The sequence below is a fragment of the Olea europaea genome, chromosome 2, assembly GCF_002742605.1.
Source record: "Olea europaea var. sylvestris chromosome 2, O_europaea_v1, whole genome shotgun sequence".
NCBI lineage: Eukaryota > Viridiplantae > Streptophyta > Magnoliopsida > Lamiales > Oleaceae > Olea > Olea europaea.
In genome coordinates this window covers 17,978,091-17,989,094 of record NC_036238.1, presented here as the reverse complement: position 1 = coordinate 17,989,094, position 11,004 = coordinate 17,978,091, and the positions used below count along the sequence as shown (strand labels likewise).

The window sequence follows — 11,004 nt, the reverse complement described above, 5'->3', positions numbered from 1 at the left end:
AACTTTGTGCAAATCAACCGTAGAATTACTACAGCAACAACAACAAAAGAAACAAAACACCAAATTTCCATCCAAACTAGTTAACCCTTATTTCATCGAAAAATAGAAATCAACATCAACACAGTAGCCCTTAACCAATAGCAATTGAATAGAGGGAAAAAAACTAACATTATCAACAACAAAATTATTTTATAAACCCATATTGAACATCAACTTATTTGTCTACATTTCGATCTTTCTAAAAGTGCTCTGGTATAAAAACGTGAAAATTGAGGTTTCTACGTAAATTTCTTTGGTTGGCAGGGGCGGATCTGGGCATGGGCTGGCCCGGACTACAGCCCGTGCTCGCCCAAGCCCAGATCCATGTTGTTTACATTTTTATTTTTATTTTTTTGGGTTGAGCCCATATCATTTTGTTGAGCAGCCCGTGTCTAGTTCAAGGCAGCCCGTGTCCAACCAAAAAAAGAGAATAAGACCTGACCCAGCTCCATATTTTTTGCCCAAACAAAAATTATTTCAATACCACTTACCACATATAAACCAAACCCAAATGACAAACCTAAATCCAATTCTTTCATTTCTGACTTCTGACCCATTTGCAAATTGCAAGTTCTAATCCCCCCCAAAGTTGAAACTCCTCCACGAGTGATGGGACCACGGTTCCACACTCCATCTTTGGTATTTATTTCTCGATTTTGCCATTTTGGAGTTTAGTTTCTTGTATTTTGTAACTTCGACCATTTTTTTAATATATTTTTAGTATTTAATATGGATTATTGAGATTTGATTGTGGGTTGTATTTGAAAAATAGAATAAATTTTTTATTGGAGTTTGTATGGATGGTTTTCATGTTAAATTTGTGTATAAAATAACACCTATTTATAATCCCTCGACGGGTTGGCCAATCTTTCCAATCTTTCGGACTTCGGCCTTCATTTATGTTGGTATTTGGTAATGCAGAGCATTGAAGCAGAATCATTAATAAATTTCACCACTCAAGGGTAACTAATTAAATTAAATGATAAAAGAATATGGTAAATGATAAAATATGAAAATATGGTAAATGATAAATGAAGTGATATTATTTTTCATTTTATCATTTTATGCACTTGAGCACTTCCGTTTGATGATCTTATTTTTCTTAAGTTACAATATGAATTAAAAGAGTGGGCTAAAAAGTTTATTCTAAATTGTAATGTGGAATTATAGTTCATTGTCAACAGGCTTATTTGTCAAGTGTCTACAAGCTTAATTCCGCAGACACATAGGAAAAGCAAAAGCTTCAATACATTATAGTAAGTAAATGTCTCAATCTCTCTACTTATTGCCTTGCTGGCAAACTATTGAATTAAATATTATTACGTATTTGTCTATGTTGCCTAACTGACTTAATGATTGTTGTTATTGTCTTGTTACCCTAATGAATTATTTTTGTTGACTTGTCGGCTTAATAAAATATATTTTGATTGAAGTTAGAGCAATATCATTGATTAATTTTTTTTGTTTTGACTTTTTTTTTTTGTGATTTTAAGAAATTGAAAATGGAAGGTCAACCACCTCTCAAGAAGAATAAGAACTTATTTTCCTTCTTCTAAAGGGCAAATCAACCTACAGAAAGTACAACTTCTGATGGACTAACTGAAGATCAACCTTTATTTCCACCAGAAATCGAACGACAATCATCCTAAAATATTAGCATTGAACGAGAACTGGAAAAAGAAAGCAAATACTTGAATTTCCTTTCCATTCGTGAGATGAGATTAGAGTGGCATATCTTAAAGCTGGGCCTTATCAACCAAAACTTGTTGAGTATCCAAAGACAAAAGGAAAATCTCAGTCTCGTCGCTTTCAGGCAAAATGGTTCAACCAGTTTCCTTGACAAGAGTATCACCTATAACAGATAGGGCATATTGTTTTTATTGTTATCTTTTTTGGAATGATGGAAATCCGTCCAATTGTTCGGCACTGGTAACTTCTGGATATAACAAATGGAAAAGGGTAAATGACGGATCAAAATGTACGTTTCTTATGCATTTGCAATCATCGGATCATAACATGTGTGAGAGAAGAGCTAAAGATGTAATGAAACCATCTCAACATATTGATAAAGTGATGCATACCGTATCGAATTTAGAAGTTGAGAAACGTCGTTTACGTTTAAAGACTTCAATTCGAAGTGTTCGATGGCTATCATTTCAAAGTTGTTCCTTCAGAGGTCATGATGAATCTCCAGTTTCATTGAATAGCGAAAATTTTCTTGAAATGATAAAAATTTTGGCAGAAACGAATACAGAAATTGATCAAGTTGTTTTGAAGAATGCTCCAAAAAATGCCCAATACATTGCTCCGAGTATTCAAAAAGAAATCTTACACATAATGGTAAATAGAGTAAGAATGATGATTCGCGAAGAAATTGGGGATGAATACTTTTGTATTCTTGTAGATGAAGCACAAGATACATCTAAGAGAGAACAAATGGCCATTATTTTGAGGTTTGTGAATCGTCACGGTATTTTGATGGAACGCTACTTTGATATCAAAAGCGTTAGTCACACTACATCATCAAATCTAAAAACTGAGATTTTAAGTGTTCTTGCTCAACATGAACTTGAGGTGGCAAAAATGAGAGGCCAAGGATATGATGGTGCAAGTAATATGCGGGGCATTTGGAATGGACTTCAAACATTATTTCTTAGAGATTGTCCGTATGCGTATTATGTCCATTGTTTTGCTCATCGATCACAATTGGTATTAGTTCATGCAGCTAAAGAAGTTGATGTTATTTGGGAGTTCTTTTCTCATTTGGACAATATTGTCAACATTATCACTTCTTCCCCTAAGCGCATTACAGAGTTACATTTTGCTCAAAGAAATGAAATTGAGCATATGTTAGCTACTGGGGAGTGTGAGTCGAGAAGATGAGCAAATCAAGTGGGTAATTTACAACGATCAGGAGCAACTCGTTGGAGTTCTCATAATGACTCAGAGTTTGATAGATATGTACAAAGCAACTTGCAAGGTGTTTGAAAATCTTAACGTCCATGGTCCAAGTGGAAGATCTTGGGGCGAAGTTCGCGGCACTTACAAACATATGAAAAGTTTTGATTTTGTGTTCGGTTTGCATTTAATGCATAACATCATGAGATTAACCGATACTCTTTGTCAAACCCTGCAAAGGAAATCTTTAGATATCTTGACTGCTATGAAATTTGATTTTACTACAACAAAACTCCTTAAAAAATGAGAGATGATGATTGGGACGAATTTCTTCAGGAAGTGAAAAAGTTTTGCTCAAAACATGATATTGAGATACCCGACCTAGAAAGTTTGTATAAAGTTGGTCCTTATCGTTCTCGTGATCAAATTACAATGGAGCATCATTATCACTTTGATGTTTTCAATGAAACAATAGATTTCGTACTGATGGAATTAAATACAAGATTTAATGACACGTCAATTGAACTTCTCACACTCAGTGCAACTTTAGATCCTAAAAATTTGTTTGAATCATTTAGCATTCGTGATATTTGTACACTTGCTGAAAATTTCTATCTTGAAGATTTTCCAAAGCAAGATATTCGTACTTTGGAATATGAGTTGAACCATTTTGAGCTAGATATGAAGAGTGAATCTCGATTTCAAGTATCTACACTTGTTGAGTTATATCAACAGTTAACTGAAGAGTGGCAGGTCGGAGACTTATATTATGGTTACTCGATTGATTCGTCTTGTACTGACTTTACCTGTTTCTACGGAGACTACTGAACGAGCATTTTCTGCAATGAAACATGTGAAGACGGATCTTCGTAACAAAATGGAGGATGATTTTCTTGCTGATTGTATGACACTCTTCATTGAACGAGAGCTTGCTCTAAAGATAGATATAGATTCAGTTGTAGATGAATTTTATGTTTCAAATCCTCGTCGGGAACAACTTCAAATTAAATGAATTGTACTTTAATTCATTTATGAATTTACTATATCAACTTTTAAATGTTAGCCCGTGCGCCAAAAATTCTTGGATCCGCCCCTGTTGGTCGGTTCCTCTTCTACATTTTCTTTCAAACAAATGCGGTCTTAAGTAAATATTTGAAGTTGATGAGACAAAAATGCCCTTTATGTTTTTATTGTTTTGGCTTTCAAAATCTCTTTGAACAGAGAAATTAATAGATGTGGACAACAGGGAATTTTTCGCAATGTTTGGGTGATTTAAGGGGGTTTTGTGCCAAAATGAAAGGTTATGGGATATTTTACAAAATAGGCAAATATGAAAGGAGTATCGTGCCAATTACCTCTATAAAAATATTAAAATCGTAATTTCGGGTTCTACACGAATAATCACTCTCGCTGGTTATCTCCTCCGTCGCATCAGCTGCATCGCAACCACTGCTGAAGGTGATTCTTAACTTAATCTGGTAGTATTGCCGCACTGAATTCTATTGCAACTGTATCTCCATAAATTTTAAATATATGCATACAATCAACATTAGGGCATATTTTATTTGGATTTTTTGAGAATATATTTTGTGAAAAATAGTATTTTTGGGGAATGTATGGTTAGAAGTATGAAAAAGTTACATGAATGCGTGGTTAAAAGGTATAAAAAAGTTATGTGGGGTTGAAAATGAGGTTGAGAAAAATGATTTTTAAAGAACATGTACCAAACATGGCTAAATATTTAACTGTTTCTTCAAATTCATGAATTTGAAATTTGATGTAGATCAACGCCTACTTGTTGGTAGTATGAAAATGGGATGTTCTATTATTATTAGATTCTTCTTTATAAATGGTTTTCCTATTTTTTTACTGCTTCAATTAACTTCTAGTTTTTAGTTTTTGTTCGCTGGGGTGGGCGTGGGGGTTATTAGTTTTGATTAGAGTAAAAACTGTTCATGTCATCTTCACATTAGTAATTATGCATTGTGTGTAATATAAAGTGGAGCTCTGTGCTGCTAAACCTCATAGCGGTGAAGTCCTGCTTATTTTATTTTTGTAATGAATACCCTAAAAGTAACTTAATAAACTTCAATTTGGATATTGAATTTTTAATTGAGATGAATGTGATAAAAAAAGAATTAGAGCTTATTTTGACCATTACATTATCTCCTTTGCTTTCTTGTGAACCTTTCTTGTTTCCTTTTTAATCCACTGTATATGGTGAACAATGGTTGCAGATGCATTTGGAAGTACTTAAAATGGGTGGTAAATAATTATTAAGTCTCTTAACATGCATTCAGTATTAAACAAAAATCCAAGAATAGAAAATTTCACTGGGCGATTATGCTCAAGGTGTTACGTGTTACGGCTGAGCGAATAAACACAGGTTGGTCCTTTATGTCATTAAAACTATTCCATTCTTCAACGAGTCTTATTTTGGCAGTTATCCTTGAATTTTAGTAAGTAATCTGACCCACAAAAGTGTATTTATTCAATTTTTCCTTTGGACAAAATTCAAATTAGTTCGAAGTATATTTCAATTCCCACTAATTCCTCTTTTGGTTTTGCTATAAACTAATCATCATTTGTTACTTTTTTATAACCATCTGTAGTATAATCTAGGTGTCAACAAATTTATTCCGGATTTCAAGTGGGTATTGAACTTCATTTGTTGTATTTAGGTACTGAATGTACAATTTTGCTATAATCAAGTCACCGTGTCCAGTTAATAAGCTTGGCAAACGGGAACACTGGTGTGGCAGTTGATGATTTGTGTCGACATGAGAGTTATTTGTCTCGTGTCAACATTTATGTCATTTTTTCCTTTTGCAATCCAATAGAGTTGGATGAAATGATTTCATTGTAACTAAAGTATAAATTGAGTGACCTAATTGTGACAAAATGAAGTTCTGCTACATGCTTAAAATTGATTTAGACATGCTCTTTTGAACAACCATGAGGAGATAAAAAAAACTAATGCTTTCTTGGTCATATGAAACATTCATTAGCTTACGTCCTATCTCTTCCAGGACTGCAGAAGTTTAGTCTCATTCTTTATGGTTTGCTAAATTATATCGTTAACAATGAGATGTTTATTAGGATATTTCGAAGTCACAAGGTATCAATAGCAATATTTGCAAATCCAACGTGGCTAATTTGCATTTTCCTTGTTTATTTTATTCACGTCAGGAAGTTTAATGCCATCTTTATCCAAGAATATGTCTTATTTTGATTTTTCTAAATCTACAATCTATGCACTAGCTGATTTAACATGACCAGAGAAACCAATCCAGATTTTTGAGAGGGTTTCAGGGTTCACTACTGATATGAAACCTGAAACCTTTTGTTAGATTATTCATTCGGATTGAACAGTGAGATTTCTTGGGGATGTGCTTCCTGTAGGTTAAATCTCTCAATGCTGTCATTTAAAATAGAAGAGGACAAACTTTTACTTGGTCATAAACTTGGAAAAGAGTGAATTTCCTTGTCTAGATTGGAAAGGTCAAGTATCTTATTTTCCTTACAATTGAAATAAGCAAGTTAGACTGAATTGGTTGGTGGATGATCATTTTTGTGTTAAATAGTACATAAAAACTTGGCATCAGACTTTTTTTGCTCTTTGCCAACATAATTTCTGATGTACATTTTCCATGTTCCTTGCAGAGGAAATCATGCCTAAGGTGAAGACAAACAGGGTAACTTACCCAGAGGGTTGGGAACTGATTGAACCAACGCTACGTGAACTACAAGCAAAGATGAGAGAAGGTTTTGATTGTTTCTGTGCATGTCTTGATTTTAACATTTTTCCACCTTGGTTCTGTTGGTTACTGAGTTTGTGTACTTGGTGGCGTTCTTTTGTTTTTTGCAGCTGAGAATGATCCTGATGATGGTAAAAGAAAATGTGAAGGACTGTGGCCTATTTTTAAAATAGCTCATCAGAAAAGTCGCTATGTTTTTGACCTTTATCACAAGAGGAAGGAAATTTCGAAGGACTTGTATGAATTCTGCTTGGAGCAGGGTTATGCAGATCGTAATTTAATTGCAAAGTGGAAAAAGGTTGGTTAATCAATACCCCCCCCCCCGGGTATTAATATAAGAGAAATAAGAAGTGATTGATAGTATAAGGAATCAAGGATAGACAACGTTCCTCATGATTATTGGCTCTGGCATTTCAAACTGTGTGACAGTGAATTAAATTAAGAAAGTTTTGTTTGTTCACTATTCTGTATTTGGAAACCACGAGTAATATGCTTTCGGTTATTGTAAATTGTTGAAGAATTCTGATACATGTTAGCATAAAACCATTCTTCTGTGCTCTTATTTGTGTGCATTATAGATTATTAAGTCAAATCCTCCGTTTTGTGTTTGGATTGCAGCCTGGTTATGAAAGGCTCTGCTGTTTAAGGTGCATGCAGCCTCGGGATCATAACTACCAAACTACATGTGTGTGCCGAGTCCCCAAGCATTTGCGGGAGGAGAAGGTTATCGAGTGTGTACATTGTGGTTGTACAGGTTGTGCGAGTGGAGACTGAGTAGTTCTCTGGCAAAGCCAAACCAAGTAAGCTGACGTAACAGAGGTTTAAGATCTCTATTAAGGGGTGTAGGCTTTACCTGCTCTTATGAATTGATATGGTATACTCTTTTCCAGCTAATGGACCATCGAAAACTTCCAAATTTCTATCTGACCTTGATGTGTAATCTGCTAGAACAATTATTGCTCTACTGTTACAAGATAACTTTTGCAACGATGTTAATGGGAATGGTTTTGTTGGTATGATTAAAACTTAATATGCTTTTAATCTGTGTTTTTCAACTTTATTGTTTCTCTTAAGGTTTGAAGTACAAATTTTCTTGATAAATAAGGCAATTTTTGTCTTCCTACTTCCTCACCCCCGCCTCCTCCCCTTCCCCACCAGGTAATTATGGCTTGGCGGTGGCAGGGAAGATGGGGGGTGAGAAGTGGCATAAGGGGTGTGACAGAAAATAGGAGGGTGGAAGGGAACATGGGTAGAGAGACAAAAGAAAACACAAGGAAAGGGCAGGGGTCTAATTCGGCCCTTTATGGGATGGATCACGTTTTCTGTTTGCTTGTATGGAGAGATAGATTGTGTTGACCTCGGAAATTGGACCCTCCACGTGGCCAACCGATAGTCACTTCACGTATTCTTCCCTGTGCACAATCAACGCACGGTCAGATGTACACGGCCGGAACCAGCGGGGGTGGTAGCGACCGTATACATTTTGACGGTCAAGTTAGGTTCAGGTAATCGGAACAGTACCAAGGTTGTGCAAAATAGTGGGGAGAAGAATATATATATTTGCTTGCTATGAAGTGCTAAGTAGTAAGAGTTTCATTACCTTTGCCTCTTGCCAAGTTTTGGGTATTTATAGGTGAGGAGAACCATTGGATGTGGGACACGTGTGTACATCTAACGGTATGAGACGTCTGCTCATAGGCGTCAATCAGCCGCGTTTATAAAGTGAGCGGATAATTACTTCTCCTGAGTTGAGTCGACATAAAGTTGATACGTCACATCAACTAGCCCCATGGAGACGTCAAATCACTTTAAACCTTAGGGGCACAAAAGATCTTGACAAAGATCTCATTCTGAAATTGACGGTGGATCCTCTGACAGAGGTCCCTGGATTGCATTTCGCCTCGGATTCGGAGGCGAGGGTACTTCGATCAGTCCCGCAGAGTTGCCTATGCCTCGTAGTGTGATAGCAGATCGTCACCATTGGTGAAGTCACTTCGGAACCACTTCGGATGAGTGTTCCACACTTTCGCATGATGGAGTGGTGGACTTTTCGAAGTGGTTCAGATAGGGGTGTAGCAGTGGTCCCCCAAGTCCAGGTCTGAATATTTATATCATGGGTGGACTTGTTTTCTTGATCGGGTGTGTATGCCTCGGGATGGGGATCGTGATTTATGAGAACTTGAGGGTCGATCTTCTGTATTCGTCGAAACGTTATCTTAGGCAGCTGCGTTAAAGTTTCACTACTGCATGAGGGAAAATTTATGTGAGATCGAAGTGCTGCCCAACTGGACAATGCGTAGAGAGACGGTCAACGCAGTGACCGAGGCAATGACCCATATGGGACTCTGCGTCAGGTGCGTCTAACTTTATAAAGCTGAGTGAGAAGCTCATCTGCACCGGTGCGTTGACCCACAGCGGACGACGCGTTGGGAGATGGCTAAAACTTTGTAAAGCTTAGGAGGAAACGCAGTGACCGAGGTGATGACCCACAGGGGACTCCGCGCCAAGTGCGTCTAAGCTTTATAAAGTTGAGTGAGGATCTCATCTGCCACCGGTGCGCTGACCCACAGGGGACGACGCGTTGGGAGATGGCTAAAACTTTGTAAAGCTTAGGAGGGAACACAGCGATCGAGGCGATGACCCACATGGGACTCCGCTTCAGGTGCGTCTAAGCTTTGTAAAGTTGAGTGAGGAGCTCATCTGCCACCGGTGCATTGACCTACAGGGGACGACGCGTTGGGAGATGACTAAAACTTTGTAAAGCTTAGGAAGAAACGCAGCGATCGAGGCGATGACCCACAGGGGGACTCCGCGTCAGGTGCATCTAAGCTTTGTAAAGTTGAGAGAGGAGCTCGATCCGAGACGAGCGTATCTGACGTTAAATGATTTGACAACTGTTGCGTATTTTCAAGGTGACAGTTGGGTGCAGCGCTCATTCCCCAAAAAGGCTGCTGCGGCTACTTATTGTTGATGGCTGGTGGTGACCGAGGCGACGCATTTTATGCGAGCGTGAGGGTCACAGCAAAATTTTAGGCGTAGATCAAATCTGGCGTTTCATTTCAATGGCCTAGATTGATGATGTGACGGACGGCCTAGATTGATTGCATTTGAATTCAACGGTGGACATTAGTTGGAGCGCTCTATAAAAGGCGGACTTGAGCATTTTTGGAGCTTTTCACTCTTGCGGAAACAGAAAATCCGATTTGCTCTCAAACTCTTTACAATTTTCGGCGTTCTTCAAGCATTTTCGGCGAGAAATTCGAATTTTTGGCGACCACATACCACTTTTTGACCATTTTTTGCTGGGGAACACTCAAACTCGTAAGTTTCAGTAAATATTTGAGACATTTCCTTTCTGAAACTGGCTTTCGAGGATCGTGCTAATTCGGGGAGGGGGCTAGAGTTAGTGCTAATGGATGACCCTATTGTGGCGAACTTCTCCGAAGTAGCCGAAGCGATACTTGGGGGGCGGAAGAACATTTGGAAGAGGTCGGATAGCCCAGTAGATACCTCTGTGCATTGGGGGGCGTCAGATTATCCCTCCAAGCTAAAGGGGGCCGACCTAGAAAGATTTAGGACTGAATATAGGATCCCAGATAGTATAGACCTGATCTTATCCGAACCTGACGAGAGGGCCTGCTACCCTAGGCCAGGGTGTGTGGCGATAAGCGAGGCGATCCTTAGGGCCGGTCTTAGGCTTCCAATTCACCCTTTTTTCCGGATGGTGCTTAGGTCTTATGGCTTAGTTCCGACCCAACTGAACCCGAACTCCTGGAGCCAAATGGTGGGTTCCTGAATGTTATGGAAAGAGGCGTCACTTGGGGTGGAGATGCCCTTTCCTGTTTTTCAGACCCTCTACATTCCCAAAGTAACAGCCAGGGGGATAAGACTAGGGGCTGGTATTACCTGAACTCTTGGGGTTCCCACACTCCTTTCGTGTTCGATCTGCCGAGCTCCATCAAGGAGTGGAAGAGCTCGTGGCGCTAGGCTGTCGGGAGATGGGACATGATGGAGGGGGACCCCCTAGCACCTTTTACGGTCCCCACAACGTACTTGTCACTTAGTGAGTATTGTAGCCGTGTTTCTTGTTTATTTCTCTTCGGTTCGGATCATAACTAACATTTGTGTTCATTTTTTAAAGGCACTCTTCCTCGGTGCGAGCGGTCCTCTGACGACTTCGACATCATCTGCGTCATATATCAGCTGCCTTTGAAGAAGAGGTCGTACCACTGACTGATAAGAAAAAACATTCATTTTGTGACGCACGACTTGATGGCCTCGTAAGGTAATATTTCGAAGCGAATACCTT

At 38.5% G+C, this 11,004-nt stretch overlaps 2 protein-coding genes across 3 annotated transcripts; both read left to right on the top strand.

The window, feature by feature from the left end:
- Positions 1-1,857: 1,857 nt before the first annotated feature.
- Positions 1,858-2,922, top strand: LOC111373241 (zinc finger MYM-type protein 1-like). The gene is made up of 2 exons (XM_022995748.1): positions 1,858-2,650; positions 2,765-2,922. Exons 1-2 carry the CDS (start codon positions 1,858-1,860, stop codon positions 2,920-2,922), a joined length of 951 nt encoding a protein of 316 aa, XP_022851516.1.
- A 1,400-nt stretch (positions 2,923-4,322) lies between these two features.
- On the top strand, positions 4,323-7,725 carry LOC111412800 (protein BUD31 homolog 2-like). Of its 2 annotated transcripts, none has more exons than XM_023043703.1 (4): positions 4,323-4,395; positions 6,601-6,702; positions 6,806-6,993; positions 7,314-7,725. In XM_023043703.1, the coding sequence occupies exons 2-4, from the start codon at positions 6,609-6,611 to the stop codon at positions 7,467-7,469; spliced, it is 438 nt and encodes a 145-aa protein (XP_022899471.1). In that variant the 5' UTR covers positions 4,323-4,395; positions 6,601-6,608; the 3' UTR covers positions 7,470-7,725. The 2 variants fall into 2 exon arrangements, with proteins under 2 accessions (XP_022899471.1, XP_022899475.1); XM_023043707.1 differs by having other exon boundaries at positions 4,335-4,415.
- Positions 7,726-11,004: the final 3,279 nt, after the last annotated feature.